The sequence below is a fragment of the Diabrotica undecimpunctata genome, chromosome 8 (assembly GCF_040954645.1).
Source record: "Diabrotica undecimpunctata isolate CICGRU chromosome 8, icDiaUnde3, whole genome shotgun sequence".
Classification (NCBI taxonomy): Eukaryota; Metazoa; Arthropoda; class Insecta; order Coleoptera; family Chrysomelidae; genus Diabrotica; species Diabrotica undecimpunctata.
Genome location: NC_092810.1, coordinates 24167961 through 24186802, shown reverse-complemented (window position 1 = coordinate 24186802; position 18842 = coordinate 24167961). Strand labels below are relative to the sequence as shown.

General features: G+C 34.4%; 1 protein-coding gene across 1 annotated transcript in view; it reads left to right on the top strand.

Annotated features, from left to right (window-relative positions):
• The window catches only part of LOC140448731 (uncharacterized), a 42579-nt gene extending 23737 nt beyond the window's left edge, over window positions 1-18842 (top strand). Inside the window, exon 2 of the mRNA XM_072541843.1 lies at window positions 18416-18842. Coding sequence (XP_072397944.1) covers window positions 18416-18842 — 427 coding nt within the window. The remainder of the gene's footprint in view (window positions 1-18415) is intronic.

Sequence of the window (18842 nt, the reverse complement as noted above, 5' to 3'; positions counted from 1 at the left end):
TAGGAATAAGCCACAATTAAAGGTTAAAGTACGTTTATTGACGTTTCAATTTCTACTTCGGAAATCGTTCTCAAAATACAAACATTAGTAAATTAAACAAATTTTGTTTTTTTGTTACTTAGTGAAAAATTCTTATCATTTAATTTTATCTGACTCATCTATATTGACAATTCAGACATACATTATACATTTTAAAGTAGACGACTTTAAAATGATATTACCAATATTGTTGAGTTGCGTTCCTGGGACGAGTTTACTTATAAGATAGTTCATTCGATTACATGAAATCAACTTTAACTTGAGAATATTCGTCAGAAAAGATCATAACATGTAATTCGTCTTTAAAAAGACAAATACATGCCATGATGACAGTAAAATTCTCCTGTTGGTGATTCCATAGTAAATTATGAGGGAAAAACCAGGAAAAAAACCTCATAATACTATCCCGACATGGTAAGTATTTGATCGTGCATTTAGTTTAACTTCAATAAACACCAAATTCCTGATGATGTATCCTCTATATGTTACTGACTTACCAATACTGGTATTTTCCTTTTAATAACTTCCTCTTTCAATATGGGTAACCAGATCCTACTACATCCTGCCGAGGAATTCGCGACACAATTGGTCTCATTTAGCATAATTAGAGCCGCTTCTTTGATTTTTCTCTTTTTACCATCCGTTTGTTTTAGGACTATATTTGAATCATTCCATTGAACCATATGTTCATTATCCCATGCGTGTTTACATATTTGAGATCTATCAAATTCTCCATTTTTAATATAGGATTGATGTTCACTTATTCTAACATTTAATGGCCTTGATGTTTCACCTAAATAAAACTGATCACATTCACAAGGTATTTTAAAAACGCAATTCCTTGTCCTTTCTTGTTCATTGTTTGGTTTGGTTTTGGACAAAATAGATCTCAACGTGTTTGTTGTTGAAATGTTGAATTTATTTCCTATCCTTTTAAGCTTTTCCGATAATCCTTTTATATATGGTATTGTTATTTTCCTCGTATTATTCCTTGTATATGCTGTAGGATCTCGTTCTAAGTTGTTTTGTTCTCTTCGATCGATTGTTGAAAATTCCTTATTTATAAACGATAAAAGATAATCATTTTTTAATAAAACAGTTGTTAACAAATGTTTTTCCTCCAAGAACGAATTTTCGTTAGAACAAGTAATTTTGGCTCTATCGTATAAGGATTTAATGATTCCCTTTTAATATTAATATTGTGATTTGATTTGAAATTTAAATATCTGTTAGTGTGTGTTGGTTTTATATACACCTGAGTTTCGTATCCATTATCGTTTTTAGAGATTAAAACATCCAGGAAAGGTAATGTGTTATTATATTCCTTTTCCATGGTAAATGTTATTGTCTCTTCTTTATCGTTTATATCATTTAGGAATGTGTCCAACAACTCTGATCCATGAGGCCATATTGAGAATACATCATCTACATATCTCCACCATACTAAGGGTTTTAAATTTTGTCTAGATTTAAATTTAAAAATTAAAATTTTTAAATTTTTGATAAAATCAATTACCTCGATTACTACTCCAATTTTGGATCGTTTCGCCAACAAAAAATCATGGTAATGTTGGTAGACTTTTTTGTCCTACCTATTGGTATATCTTAGAGCGACTAATTATTCTACCGGTAATGTGTAACACAACATGCTTATAATACAGTGTTTTTGCCAATTATGGCCACTTATTTATTTAATGTGGGGCACAAATTAAGGAAAATGCTATAAATTACAAACTTTTCATGAAAATGGAAGTAATGTAAACAGCATTAAAATTTATTTATTATACAGGGTGAGTCATAACTATTGGGACATAGACTAAGGGCAGGTTATTTGGACCAAAATATGGCTGTTGGGCCAAATATGCATTAATAAAATGTTGCTGAGAGAAAAGATACAGGGTGTTAAAGTTAATTTTTGTTTTTCGTTTTTTGCTAATAGTTTCCCTGTACGTTTATAAATTGCTATCAAAATTGGCAGAGGCATAATCTTAGACAAGAAATAGTATTTTATTTACAATTTTACAATGGGTGCCACGTGGATCATTCCTAATGATCAAATTGAGTCTAAACTTTTTCTGATGAAACTTTTTAGTAATTTTTATTACAAAATATGACGTAAACATCATTTTTACGTAAAATTGGTACTCTTGTTTAAACATGATAATTTCAACCGTTTTCGATAAAAACGCAGTCGAACTGCTTAGAGTCTTAAAAAAGGATTTCAAATATTATTTCATTTATGAAAAGTATGCTTTGGACTCTCAGATAATTGTTGTTGGTAAATGTCATTTGTTCAGAGTAAATTATTTTTGATATGACAGTGTAGTGTAATGTTGCATTTTTTAAAAGTAATCATTACTTTTTTTGATTGAAATGCCTCGTCACAATCATTTTACCAATGAAGAAATGCGAGATATGATTTGCGTATACGCACAAGAAAATTTTTGCGGTCGCTCGGCTGCCAGAAGGTATGGAATGTTATACGCAAACAGAAGGCAACCAAATCACAAAACTTTTGCAAGATTATGTCGTAGTTTAGGTGAAACTGGGTCATTTCGCACTAAAAATCGGGGTGGTCGACCGAAACACATCACACCTAATCAAGAAGATGAACTTTTGGTTCGAGTAGATGAAAATCCTGAAATAAGTTCACGACATCTATCAGCAGCAACAGGAGTAAATCAGTCGTCTATTGTTAGAATTCTAAAAAAAGAGAACCTCCATCCTTATCACTTCACTCCTGTTCAAAATTTACTTCCAACAGATCTTCCACGATGGTTACAGTTTTGCCAACGTATTCTGAATAAACATAGCAATGACAGACACTTTATTAAGAATATTATGTTCACCGACGAAGCAACTTTTACCAGACGAGAGGTTTTTAATTGGCGAAATAGTCATTATTGGGAAGAAGAAAACCCGCATGCTATTAAAGCTAGACATTTTCAGCATGAGTTTAAATTGAATATTTGGTGTGGCATTATAGGCGACCAACTACTAGGGCCTTATTTTCTTCCTCCGAATTTAAATGGAGATTCTTATTTATTCTTTTTGAAAAAGACTCTTAGTGATATTATAGATGATCTGTCACTGGATGTAAAAAGAAAAATGTGGTTTATGCAGGATGGAGCGCCACCTCATTTTTCATTAGCTGTTAGAAATCATCTTAATGACGTAGTTCTTCAACGATGGATTGGCAGAGGCAGTGATTTTGTGATTTTCAATGGCCACCAAGAAGTCCTGAGTACAACCCGCTAGATTTTTATTTTTGGGGACATATGAAGTCCTTAGTTTATGCCAATGAAATTAATACACGAGACGAACATTGGAGATACATTCAAAATGCAGGTAATCTTATAAGGGGACAGAATAATATTTTTTTAACGTCCGAAAATCCTTTATAAAAAGAATTAGAAAAGGCATAGAAATCGGAGGAGACCATGTAGAACATTTAGTTTAAGTTTTTGTGAGTTCTTTTAAGTTAAAGTGTGTTTAGTTTTGATTTATCGTCAAAACGGAAACCTTACGTTAGTTGCAACTTTGTTTATTAGTTTGGTATTTGATAGTGGAATTGTAAATAAAATACTATTTCTTGTCTAAGATTATGCCTCTGTGCCAATTTTGATAGCAATTTATAAATATACAGGGAAACTATTAGCAAAAAAACGAAAAACAAAAATTAACTTTAACACCCTGTATCTTTTTTCTCAGCAACATTTTATTAAGGCACATTTGGCCCAATAGCCATATTTTGGTCCAAATAACCTGTCCTTAGTCTATGTCCCAATAGTTATGACTCACCCTGTATATTTAATAAACATTGAGGCAACTTGAAGTGTTGCTTTAAGGAAGTCACTCCATCGTCCTGGATACGCTCGAAGAGGGCATTCAAAAGTATGTAATGTGTTTGTATCGTAGGAAAGTTATTATTTAGAAGATTGTGAATAAGAGCACAGGAAGTGTGATGAACTGGAGCACCGTAGTGTAAAAACCACATCCTTTGTCAAATATTAAGTGGAACATTTTTGCTGTAGTAATTGTAAATTATTATTCAGACAATCCAGTTATATATCACCATTCACACGACCGTCAAAAAGATGTGTACCAATCACCAACAATATCACTCCAAACATTTATAGGTTTACTATAACTGTTAATAAAGTAAGAATTGCTTGATGCATAGTAATGAAAATTATACTGATTCACTGTTCCATTTTTGTGTAATGTAATTAACAAAAAGCACATAATCTAAAAAAAATCGGTCGCTATGCACGTACTGCTGAGAACATTGACAAAAAGCTAATCTGCGATAATAATCATCATCGCTATCAATTTTTGATGTGGCTGTATGAGGTAGGCACGGATTTTATGTTTACGGATGATGTTTGCCACCGAAGTTTGACTAATGTCATGTTGACATAAAATTTCACGAGTGCTGATGTGGGGATCTTCAATAGCATCATATTCCTTTTCTTCACTTAATAGGTAATAATATAAAAACTGTCATTTTTTCAAAGCCTACCCTTTACCGTTTTTAACTGATCTTCTTCTTCTTCGTGCGACTAGGATTACTCCTGTTTGTCTGCCTCTTATTCTGTTTCAGTCGTTGTTGACTATACATTATCTTTCCACCTTTTTGGCGGCCTTCCAACGGGTCTTCTGCTATATGACTTGTTGTTTTTACAGATGTTCGCTAATCTATCTGGTCCCATTCGGTTTACATGTTCGTTCCAGTTTTTTTTTCTTGTTTTTATCCACCTCTTAATATTTTGAATTTTGCATTGTTCGCGTATACTTCTGTTGGTTTGTCTGTCTCTTAATGATATGCCCGCTATTGATCTTAATACTTTCATTTCGATATTTTTGATTTGTTGTTTCGTCTTTTTTGTATCGGTCCTTGTCTCCGCTGCATATGTTAGGATTGGTCTTACTTTCTTGTATACTTTCATTTTGCTTTCCGTGGTCATATATTTGTTTCTCCATATGGTTTCTCGGAGGCAACCACTTACTCTTGCCGATTTTGATGCTTGCCTTGTGGTCTCTGTTTTTATATCCCTGTCACTAGTGATCTCTACTCCTAGGTAATTGAATTTCATTACTTGTTCTACAATTTTGCCGTCTATTTCTAGTTTGCATCTACGCGGCTCTTTACTGATCACTATTAATTTAGTTTTTTCTACTGATATTCTCATATTAAGTTTGTTTGCTGTGATATTGAAGGTGTGGAGCTGCCTTTGTAGGTCATCTTCGTTATCAGCAATTTATGCGCTCCCATGTGGTATCTGTGTCGTTTTCTTACTTCGTGAATTATTTGGTTCATCACCATATCGAATAACAATGGGCTGAGCGAGTTTCCTTGGCGGATTCCTCTTTTTAGTTCTAAGCATTCTGTTTCCACTGTTGGCATTATAACTCTGGTCTTGTTGTTCTTGTTAATTTCATTAATTGTCCTTATTATCTGACGGTCTATTTGTTCAGCTTGTAATAAATTTAAGATGTCATTTCGCTTCACCCTGTCAAAAGCACTTTTTAAATCTACAAAGCACATGTATGCTGGTTTTCCATATTCAATAGGCTTCTTTATTATTTGTCTGATAAAAATTGCGTCTATTGTGCTGCGGTTCTTCCAGAAGCCTTGTTGTTCATCTGCCATGTTCGCTTTTTCCTCGACTTTATCTTTTTTTAACTGATACAAGTGGCCTTTTACTTATTAATAATTACTTGGCACAATCGAAAGTTATGAATGGTTTACTAAAAACTTCTTGACACGTTACATTTATTGCATATTGTTTTGCTTTATTTTTTGTATTAATTATTTATTGAATAAGAATAATTTTAATATATTTTTACACAAGACTGGTGCAACCAGAGTTAGGGTGAAAATGTAGGGGGTGGACACCCAGTAGCTGGCCAGCAAGTCTATGCAATTAAGAGATAATAAAAAATATTATATTTAGTATATCCGATACACATCCCATTCTACTTACTAACTTACTACATCTCTATAGAAATAAAATTCCATTACTATATTTTTCGAAACGATCGTAGTCGTATATCGAGTTCCTCGAAAATGAACAATTGAAAAGATCGTACAATCCTCTAACTCTTGTGTATTTTCGAGTTTCCAAACAATAAACGCTTTACGAGAAGTCGAATCACAAAAGACTCAATCTTCTTTTACGAAATGAAACGAATATTACAATCATCACTGAAAGATGAAACATTGTATGGCCAGACTATTATATTATTCATTTGGTACGAGCGACTTGGATGGATTTTGATTGTTATATGGTACATAGGCGTACGACTATGTTTTAACTACAATAATAACTATTTTGTAAGGGTGACTGTAAATTTTTTTGCGAAAATTAAATCAGACAAGTAAAATTTCTACAAAGTCGTACAGTGTGTACAAGTTACGAAAATAGTGTGAAGGAATCGATATACGTATTAAAATTGTACACTGAAACTTAGTACAAAATAAGTAAACGGTAATTCGTTAATATTATTGTTGTAATTCACATTATTTGTATTTGAAGCCATAGTAACCAGCTTCTATTCTTTTTGGGAAGGTTTTCTAATACTGATCTTTTAAATTTCATATCAGGGTTTCGTTTACGATTTTCTTTCTTGTTGTACCTCATTGTGTTCCTTTACACTTTTTTTTACTTTTGAGCACAATCATGGAGTATATGTCCAGATCTTTCGAGCTCTGGTCTATAAACGATCTATAGATTGTCTCAATGTGACTAGTCTGTACAGGGTAAATGCACAACATCGATGCCATACATCTTTGCAAACTTGTATTAAAATAAACGTCACTTCTTACTACTTAGCCTAATCAATCTTTTGTGTTGAGGGTAGCTTAAGTACTAATGCCCACTAACGACCCTGCCTGACTTCCTTCTCTCACTGGTTCTCAAACATAAATAATATTTTCTACAACATACTTGGGTTAAATTAAAATAAAATAGAAATTAAGAAATGCCTTTTATTTATGTCACACAAGCAGTTTGTTTTTAATCCTACAGTATGTGCTAGCGATACAAACCGTTTGTTTATAGATGTAAATAAAATCGAATAAAATAAAACTAAAATATAAAGAAACATTGTATTTATGTATTGTTCCGTTCAAAAGTTAAGGGGGGAAGGACTTTTAAAAACCGCACTTTATATTTTGGCAATATCCGAAAATAAAACTAATAAATAAGTTGAAAATAAAAGAAGTCATTGTATTTAATTTCGTGTGTAAGTAATCTTAATTGTACACTATTATATTTAGTTCCTTTTTCTGTCAATCGCTATCACATTTAGTTTCTGCTTCACTATCATCATCATCATTATTATCCTCACTGTCATCTCTATCTCCGTTATTTATATTTATAATAATTGGTTCGATATCATCCAACAAATTGTCAATTTCCCACATTTTTTTTCTGTTGCTATTACGTGGTTTACGTAGTTTTTCCATTTCTCTGGCGTAATGACCTGGTACGCTGCTGTAATTAAATTTCGCATTTCAGCTTCTTTAAAATTCACGTTGCGTCCAGCTATATACCGTTTCGCTTCACTCCTAACCATTTCGATGGGATTGAGTTCACAGTGATAGGGTGACAGAAGCCATTCTTGAATATCTTTTTCTAGTGTTGAACTGTTGGGAATTTGTTCTGACATTCTGCTGTGATAGGAGGCATTATCCATTACCACAACAGTTTTTTTCTGGCAAATTTAGCATTAAGTTATTTTCGAACCAATCTTCGAAGGTCTGTCCATCCATTTCGTCGTGGTAGTCGTGAGTATTTTTCTTTGCCAAAAACGTGAGCTCTGCTCCGTCAACAAATCCACTGGTAGATCCTGCGTGCAATAAAGCGAACCATGCACCACGAGCTGTTGGAGCTTTTAATCCTGTTGTCAGACCACGAACAAAAGCATCGCGATGAGATGTAATTGTTTTATCAACCCATTCTTTGTTCACACTGTGGCCGATATTTACCCATGATTCATCCAAATACACTATGTTGTATCCTTCTGCACGGTATTTACAAATTGCGCGTAAATAACGATGACGTCACGAGATGATTTCTGGTTTTTCAATCAAAATTGAATTTCTGCGACGTTTTATAAACACGAAATCCATATCACTCATCAAACGATGTAGCGTGGCCCGTGAAAAGTAGAGCACACTTTCTTCGACATTTACAACAGCTAATATGGTGTTTATTGTTGGTGGTATGTTGTTACGAAAAAATTGATGAACTATTCTACGAATTTGGCCCCTAACACCTTCATCGTACTTGTTGTCACGAGAATTAATAACCTTTCGTTTTTTGGACCTGCTCTTTGGAGATTGTAATCCAGGTGATGAATATTTCTGACGTATGCGAAACATAGTCTTTTCGCAAACACCACTCATTTCTGACACTTTCCTAATTACACTTGATACAGAATCGTTGTTATCCTGATTAATATGATAATATCCCTTTAGTATCTGCTTCTCTGAAAGTTTCAAAGCTTTTCCACGTTTCCATTGAACAATTTCCCCCATTTTGCGGTAAAAATTCGGCGTCAGATATAACAATAGCCAACAACAGAAAATAACAATAATTGCCAACAGCAAATCACAACAACAGCCACCAACAAATAATCGTAACTCGAATATGTTGACGCGCTCCGAAGAAAAAATAAAGACTATTTAAGGCTTTGTTTCTAAGACTAATTGCTTCTTAATCACTGAATAACTTAGAAGAAAGTATTTGCAGTTGGTATCAACTAAAATTACAAATTTCTTACACGTTATGGCAGTAATTAGCACCGCAGGGACATAAATAACAATTTAAATTTGGCAGTTAGTAGAAATTACCGGAATTATTTTAAACTTTGAAACAAATGTTTATTTAATGCACATTTTATTATACTACTGCTACTAATAAAAGATAAAAGTTGAAGTTGAAAAGTTACTATTAGAAACAAATAATGTCTAGTATTATGTAAAATTATTAGCAAACGATATTTGTAAATTACATAAAATTGTACGTGAGGACTTGTTGAGAACTCCTGGTTTATTCTGTTTATTTTGAAAGATAGACAATAATAGAGAACGCCATCTCTCACTGCATAAAACTGGCAACGTCTTGGCTAAATTCCCATAAGGTTGGCATTGCATATCTTACCCTGTACAGACTAGTCACTTTGAGACGATGTATAGTTATAGTGGTTAGAGGTAAGCATGACAGTATTATTGCTGGTCGTATGCAAATATAACCTGCAAAGTTTGAAAGAAGATTCGACACACTTTGTTTATAAATTACGTCTGGCCAAAAAGTTACAAAATATAAACGGAAAAATATATCACGTGGAGAATTATACCAACAACTTAAAAAATCCATTCATGACGCTGCAAATAAAGATTTAGGGTATAATGAAAAATATGAAAATAGAAATCAAGAATCGTGGTCGGAGAATATGCAAACAATAGTAATCAAGAAGAAAGTTGATACCAGCCACAGGTGTACTGTATAAAGATAAAGAAAAGATTCGGGACTGTAAGAACTATAGAGGAATAAAGTTAATGTGGCACACAATGAAAATATAGGAGAGCATTGTAGAGGAAAGGTTAAGGAGAGAGAGACATCGATAAGAGAAGAACAGTTTGGGTTTATGACAGGAAGGAGGACAACGGATGCCTTGTTTGCTTAGAGACAGTTGATAGGAGAATACGTCGAGAAGAAAAGAGCTACATTTGGGATTTATAGATCTTGAGAAGGCGTACGACACAGTTCCTTGACAAGACCTATGGAGATGTATCAGAAAGAAATATGTTCCTGAGAAGTACGTAAGGCTCGTGAACGATATGAAACAGAAAGCGTGCAACCAAAGTTTTCCAGTAACGTTTGGTTTTCATTAAAGCTCTTCAGTTTACCTGTTTAATCTTGTTATGGATGTACCAACAGAGAAGGTAAGTGAGGGGGCTCCTTGGTCTCCCTTTGCGGATGATGTCGTTTTAGTTGGAGGAGAGCAAAAAAATGTTGGAGGAAAAGTTGAAGGGTTGGAAAACTACTATTAAAGAGAGAGCGGAGTATATCTGGTTGTTAGGAGGAAGAATGGCTAGGGACATCTGATGGCTTGAAGAAAAACTAGGACGATTAAAAGAATTTAAGTACCTTAATGGAAAATGAGACACTAGATCGAGAAATTGCCCACAGGACACAGACTGGTTGGTTTAACTGGAAGCGAATGAGCGGTGTACTCTGTGATCTAAAAATCAAGAAAGAGCTGAAAGGAAAGATACACAAGAGTAAAGAAGTATTGGTGAATATTGATGATATTCTTGTTAAAGAAGTAGCAAATACTACTTTTAGTGGATCATAACCAATCTGTGGTGTACCAAGAACCCGCACAATCAAGGATATCCAAAAAGGAGAAAAGAAATTAGTCTAGCCTACTGGGAAAATATTCCAGGGCACAAACAAGCACAAACATTCTCCTTGCTACGCATACTCTTGGAGCCTCAGAAAACCAAAGTCAAAGAAATTACAGATGTTCACTGAAAATTGCTCCCTCGAATCTATAAGTATCTGGAACAGGTCTTCTTAGAGCTTGATCAGGTAATAAATACCTCGCCTAAACGGAAGGACTGAATATTTATAGAAGTAGGCTGTTCACAAAAGATCTTAAAGGCAGTAGTATGGTAATGTTAAACCATGAGGCTAATCGACTCATTTGAAATCTACAATCTACAATGGGATATATGTATTTTTGTCACACATCTTCGAACACAGTTCCTTTTTACATTATTTTAAATTTTTAAAGTGAAAACTTCTTTAGTGAAGTTGTGCACTATCTGAATGGGGAAAAAGCATCGAATATGCGACAGATTTTTGCGACCGTTGCCACTACGCAAATTGGCCGAAAAGTCGCACAGCTCGAGAACGTGACGTATGAGGTCTTGTTAGAAAGAAGAGAGGGTACTAGTGCAATGACGGAAAAAACATGGCAGCATTACCAAAAGGGCATTACATCATATCTCCGTTGTTATTGGTTCGATTGGAGCGTATGACGCGTTAAATGAAAGGAGAGGAGATAACAATTATATTAAAATGTTGCACAGCTCGAGAACGGCTCGAATGATCGTGACGGATGATGTCTAGTTGGAAAGGGGAGAACGTAACTAGTACAATGATGGAAAAAACATGACAGCATTGCCAAAAGGGCATTACATTATACATCCGTTGTTACTAGTCCGATTGGAGAGTGTAACGCGGTAAATCAAAGAGGAAGAGATAACGATTATATTGAGATATAAAAAACAAACAAGACGACTACCAAAAGGCACTACACAGCATCTTCGTTATTAATGAACGTATAGTTACATATGAGATACCAGATGTCACTATGGATGAAAATAGATTTACTACAAGACAAATTTTGATAAACTAATTTTTTCCAACAGCATACTATGATAAGTACCTGTATCAGCTGAGTTTAATATTCCATCTATTTGCTGTAGGTGAAAATATTTGTTAGTGGATCTATAGTCAATATTATAGATTCCTACTCTTTTATGTTTACGAATGTAAACTAGTATGTAGCTCCCTAGCGGAAGCCATTGTTGAGTATTCTTTCCTTACTTAAGCCTTAGAAGTATATGCCCTACAACGGATCATGAAGTCGAAGACATAAGTAATTTCTATGAAGACATTGAATTGGTTCTAACAGAAACATATTGTTTAATAATTTAATACCAAAGTAGGCACACAGAGCGCCGATACTGAAACAGCAAAAGGGAGATATGGCCTGTATGACAGAAATGAGAGAGGACAGTCATTGATAGACTTCCTATACCTCAGAAGTTTGCATATTATAAATAAATTAGGTCAGCCCAGATGGTAAAATTAAATTTTAAATAGAAAGCGATCATAGAGCAGTAAGAGGAAAAATTAAAATAAATCTGAAAAATGAAAGAACAAAAATGGTACGAGCAACAAAACGGAGAAAATGGGAGAAACCAGAAAACACTTCTTGATATACCCCATGAGCAAAGGAGAAGAGAAAACCCAGATCATCATTTCTTAATAACAGGGAAGAGGACATAAGAAATATATTAATAATCCCAAGATGAAGAAAAGCGATGGATGGAGAAGAGTGGAAGGAAATTCTTAAAGAGGCTAGGATCTTCATAGATTGTATTGCATAATAGTGATGATAGTTTCAGTGGGACATTCCTTGATGTATAGCGTACGACGAGGTCTATCCCAAAGGTAAAAAGCCAAAAACTACCAGCGTCCATTGTGGGCTACTATCATAATCAGTACCTTTTCATAAACTAGCGTTCGTATAATATTTTTACCACTGAAAATGAAGGAGAGCACCTAATTTGCATTAAGCCTGGGAAAGGAATAGACAAACAATATTTTGTAGCGCCGCCTATGCTCATTTCTGCATTATACCAAGAAGAGTTAAAAGTAACAAAAAGAATTACAAAAAGAATAAAAAATCAACCACAAAATCTCGTCTGGAGCCATAACCCGTCACTTTTTATAATTAATGTAACACCTCGGTGTGGCGCTTACCTGCCAGCTCACGATGGGGAGGCCCACCAATAACATACCCGCCTCTCTCTCGCGCGTTGGCCCTAATGGTATAATGGGTGCCCGAAACATCGAACCCGAAACGACGACCTGGGGGCCTTGAGATACCGTATCGATACATGACATAATCGACTTTAGACAAATTTGTATCTCGTTTTTTATGTCGATGATAATCATCCTATTATAATTTTCATTCATATTAATATGTCCCAAAGGGAAGATGATCTACATAAAGCTGAAAGAAATTAAATCGGTGATTGTGTTCATGTGCACCTTGAAATATCATTACATATTAGTTTGCGATAAATAAAAACTTTGTCTGCCTTCCTTTTCTATATAGGATTATATTATTGTCCAGATTATTTATTATTTTCGTAAATTGTGTGACCACCAGTTTCCTAAACTTCCAAATAATTTCCTTTCAGTGGGTTTTTATTATTATTATTATTATTATTATTCTCGCTATTTTACTACTCTGTTGACTGCCTTACAATCTATGTGCTGATTCTACTCATTTTTATTATTCATGGTTCATTCTTCTTCTTCTGCTTCCTACTTTTTTGATAGGATGCCTGTTTTATTTCGGTTTTTAGTCTCAACTGATGTTGTCGGGCATGCTAATTTTTTTCATATTTAATGTGCCTATGTCTTTTATGCTTTTCATTCTTGGATTTAATTTATTCGTATCGATTGTCATAGCCAGAGCTTTGTCAGTTTTACGTTTATCATATTCCTTGTTTTTTGCAACTAATTGTCTCCGTTTTTTCGATTTCTGTTCCTTCTCCGCAACTCCTTTGCCTTTCTTTTCCCATCTCCATTCTTCTTTGTATACTATGCAGTGGGGCAATTAGAATTTCCTATGGTGGGGGGGTTTGGTTGGGCACCGAAATTTGTTCATGCTACCTTCACCATTTTAAGTACTTAGAGTAACAGTGTCGGATAGTGCACGGGGGGTATAAACCCCCCCAAACCCCCCTGAGTGCGCCACTGATACTATGATCTTGTTAAAACCTACTTTTACAGTTTCTTTATACTTTTCCTGAGTTGTAATCTAATTTTTTATGATCTTGTCTGTAGATGGATGTTTTCCAAAGTTATCCCGTTCTCATACGTGTTTAAAATAGCTTAATTCTTCAATTATCTTCCAGTTTAAATCATAATGTTTTTCTATCAATTTTCTAACATCAACTGCTTTTTCCTGTTTTACTTGTAAACTCTACTCAGTGGTGGATCCAGAAATTTTTGTCGGGGAGAGTCATGGGTCTTGAGGGTGATATAGGATTTAGATTTTTGCACCTTTCAGTGGTTTTTTTTTTATTTTAGTTTGATGGCCTTGGCCGAGCCAATTAGCCAGACAAATTTAAAGACAAACAATTTTTACAATCAGAGGAATTAAATAAACATGCAATCATCCGTACAATCTTTAATAAATTACATTTTTTTTTTGTTTTGTCTTTGTTTTTTTTTCTTCTTTTTTTTTCCTGCGCTAAGACATAACCCGATTCAACATCTCAGAGGCTTACATCTTCCTTTTTATTTTTTAATTCTTTAATATTTTTTTTTGTTTTTTTTTTTAATTATTTGTATTTTTATTCATTTATATATATATATATATATATATATATATATATATATATATATATATATATATATATATATATATATATATATTCTGCTATAATACGAGTATAATACAATATTTACTTAAATGTAAGGGTTAGTTTTAAAGCTACAAATTATATTTACAATTTTTAATATCGTTTTTAATACATTGATATCTCTAGAGAAAATCAAATTGTTCAGGTAGACGGGAAGTGGAATTTTTAATATAATAAGATTATCATAAAATTTGTTTATGTTTACTGATTCGTGGGAACATTCAAGGAAAATATGTAATAGGTTACCTTCTCTTCCACGCTTGCAATTTGGTGACTCCGTGAGACCCAACTTGTACATATGAAGGGGGCTAAGAGCAAGATTAGATCTTAATCTGTTTATAACCCTTATGAAGTGGCGATTTGATACGAGTATGAAACCATCTTTTTATGGGTATTTCAGGCTGCATTTGTTTGTAATTATTTCCAGTTCTCGTGTTTCGATAATATGTTTGCCATTTTTCTGTTTGATGCCGTTTACTAATTATATCAATGTCTGAAAATGGGAGTAAGTTCAAGGAAGCTTCTCCGCCTATCTCTAGGGCAGATTTGGCTAGGCTATCTGCTATTGCATTGCCCTTAATGCCTGCGTGTCCCTTTATCCATGATATAATAATGTTTTTTCCTAAATTTGTAATTTTATTGTAAATAGTCATAATTTCTAGTTCTATATGATTTAGTTGTTTAGACCTATGTACGTTTGATAGTCTGTCGATGACACGCTTACTGTCTGTAAATATTATGTAGCATATTATTATGTAATATTATCAGTGGTTGATCCCCAGAAATTTTTATCGGGGGGGGGGGGGGGGTCATGGGTCTTGTGGGTGATTTTGATATGATTTGTACCTCATGTAAGGGAACCATTTTCTCAATAACTATTTTAAGCGATATATTAAACCAATGAGAAGTTAATAAAACCCAAATACCCTATGGGTGCAAAGAAGAGTACAACATTAAGGGGTTTTAAACTTAAACCGAAAAAAAAAAAATTTAAACCCACACACTCTATGACAGTAAAATCGATTGTACAAGACTATTAAACCAAAGGAAAGTTATCGTTGGATATCCAATATCAATTTGTAAAAACATTCATTTATTCCTTATTGCTATACAAAGTGAAAATATGGACTCTCGGAATTATAAGTATGAGGCGTATAGAAGCCTTTAAAATGTGTGTTTTTCGAAGGATGCTGGAGATTTCGTGGACAGTGCACGTGACCAACAACGAGGTGCTGAGAAGAATGAGGACTGAGAGAGAACTCCTAAATATTGTGAACAACAGAAAAACGTCTAGGACATATTTACAGAGGAGAAACATATAACTTTCTACGACTCATAATAGAAAGGAAAGTAGAAGGGAAAAGAGGTCCAGGAAGAAGAAAATGCTCCTGGCTGAAGAATGTAAGAGAATGGACAGACATGGACACACATTCGATACTAAGAACAGCTTAAGATATAAAGCGATTTTCGAGAAAGTTGATCTTTAACATCAGTTAAGATATTGTCTAAAATAGGTAAATAAATAGATCTTAGGACATATTCCTCACAAGAGTTAGGAGATTGGTTTTGACGAGAAACTATACGAAGCATCTTCAATCAACTGTCTAGTTGTTCAGCTATTTCCTTTACTTCATAGTAAAGTTTGCTAAAAATAGATTCGCCATTTGAACTTTTATTTTGAAGATTGCATCTAGTGTCCTCTATGGCTTCAATAGCCTTCTTCAAATCTAATTTTGGTGACTGAAGAAGACGAACTAAGTGATACAGTTGTACTTAAAATGTCACTAAGACAAACTACTGAAATGAATAATTCTGGGCTCCTGATAGTTTACATTAATGAAAATGCAACAGTTGACGTTTTACTGTCCTTCCACGAAGAAATTGTTTCAAGAGCGTTGTATATTTTGATGATTGATTCGCCCTGGAACTGAAGATGATCTTCATGCCTTTCAACCCAACGAGTTTCACAAATACCTTGGACAGCAGCCCCCACTTCCTTCTTAAAAACATAATGTCGTTTGGGAGAGGGATTAGTAAAAGCTACTACTTTTCTCATAGTTCCTGAAGCATACCACGACATGATATAACTTTTGAGGAGCTTGCTAAGGAATTATTCAAAATATGATTGCTACATGGACAACGCATAGCATGTTTGGCCGATTTTTTTAATTCGTTAACGGGCACCTTTCGTTTCGGATGCCATTACTGAGCACCTGTCGACACCAAAACCTAGGCAAAAATATAAATCTAAATTAAAATTCTTTACGGAATCTTCAAGAATATGGCCTAAAGCAACTCCAGTTAAGCGGCATTTTCCTTCTGAACCGACGTGTTCTTTTCGAATCGAATCCTGGGCGTTAACAAATGCGATAAAATCTTCTCTAATCTCATTTAAATGAGGATATCGCAGAGACATTCTTCTTTACAGCAAGAAAAACGGCCCTTTGGCCGTCCAAAACTATCAACATCGCGACCATCAACTTCCGTAGATCCACAGCCAGGCAGCTCGAGCGTTGGTTAAAAGTCGAAACATCCACTTCCTGAAGTGCGTTACGACGCGACGGTCAAGACCATTTCCCAATCTGGCTCGGCAAAGAAGGTGGAGAGAGATGGTGCAAGTTGTGCAAGAAGTCACAAACGCAGTGTGTTTGCTCAAAATAGGATCTCCATTTATGCTGTTCCAACGCCATAAACTGTTTTTTCGATTACCACACTAAAAAATAATTCATTTCATTTATCGTTTGTCATTTATCTTCATTCATTTATTATATTATTCTTTTATTCCTTAATAAACAACATTTTTTATTGATAATTCTACCTTACTTCTTGTCTTGTATACGTGCTCTTATATTCGGCCTAAACTGTCATGCGTGCCCTGAGGCACTGTTTTACCTTTTGTCTACCTGACATATCTGGAAACGAGCAAGCCACCTCTGGATAATTTGTTTTTGGGTTTTTACACGCTAATTATACTAGAAAAAAAATTGCCATTCATTTTTTTTTTCACGTTGAGAGTTTTGACTTATTGAGGGTTAAAATTTAAAATATAATGCGACCCTAGGTCGATGACAATGGTTGTAAATGTTAATACTTAAAGAGCAACATACTTCCTTGCTCGACTTGAACACGGGCCTTTCACTATATTTACCTAAGTCTAGTTATTATGTATTTTCGAAAGTTTCACATATTTTAAATTTGAAAAGAATAGATCTTTCACATATCTACTACCCATAGAGGAGACATTAGGTCGGAGGTGGACCATAAATATTTCATTACTGGTGTTTTCGAATTTTTCTTTCATGACAAATATCTCGTAGGTGGGTGGCTATTTTCTCCTTTATCGACAAAATAAATCCTCGAAATGGCAGTTTTCTCGACAGCCTCACAAATTACGAACATTTTATCAATCTCCACAATATTAATTTGTTGCTTTCTATTTCTGTTTGGTACTTGTGTATGCGTATGAACAGTTACTGGTCATAACTCACGATCAGCAGTAAATTAGATATGGCAATACACCATATTCCATATACCATATCTCGTTTATCTGCTATTTCATTGTACGACCAATAGTTACAAATGTTCGGTGATTGGTATCTTGTAATGTTACAGTAATGTAGGCTGTTTCTTCGGATAGACCAGTCGATAGGTTTTATTTTTTAAGTACGCATTTGAAAAGATATACAAACCTTAACTGTATTTAACTACTACAAGTATGCACAGTTTGTTTGATGAAAACATTAAATGTTAAAATGTACAGGCAATATCTGCATATATGCAACCCAAAAACTTATGAAGATTGTCTACTGGCATTGTTCTTTTTAAAACTTTGTTTTTTTTTTAGAATTGCTATGTTCTTTTTAAAAATTTGCTGTCGCTAACTCAAGGTTTCTTGTTTTAGATTTGTGGCCTTATTTGAAATTTTTCTTGTCCCTCTTTTGGGGTATGACTTCCCGAACAAGTGGAACACCACCAGGGAGTTAGCTGCAGTAACTATGGAGAAATCAATACCTAGCTGAAACTACTTCAGCTTATTCGAGCCCTGACACCTATATGGTGAAACAAGCAGTTATTTTGCGAATATAATGCCAATTTACCAAAATTCTTTTATCTTTTTTTTTTAATTGTAAGTACGAAATGTAAATATGAACTGGAGGAGGAACATAGAACCGGCCAGTCTAGACAGTTTTATAAGGACCTAAAAACAATGAAGGGCAACACGACCAACAGCCCAAGATATATAAAAGACGATGCAGGACAATTGCTCACAGACACAGAGATAAGCCGCCAATGGAGAAAGTATTTTGAGCAACTCTTAAATACAGAAAAACCCACAACGACAGGGCAACAAAGACAGTACCAGTGTGCCGAACCTGAAATACCAGGGCCCACATTAGCTGAAGTAAAGTCCGTAATTTCGTCCCTAAAAAACCATAAAGCCCCAGGCCCAGACGGCATACAGGCGGAACTACTAAAAAAAGAGGGAGAAAAGCTCCACCTTGAGATATATCATTTTATAAGAGAAGTCTGGGAAAGAGAAGAAATACCGAAACCCTAG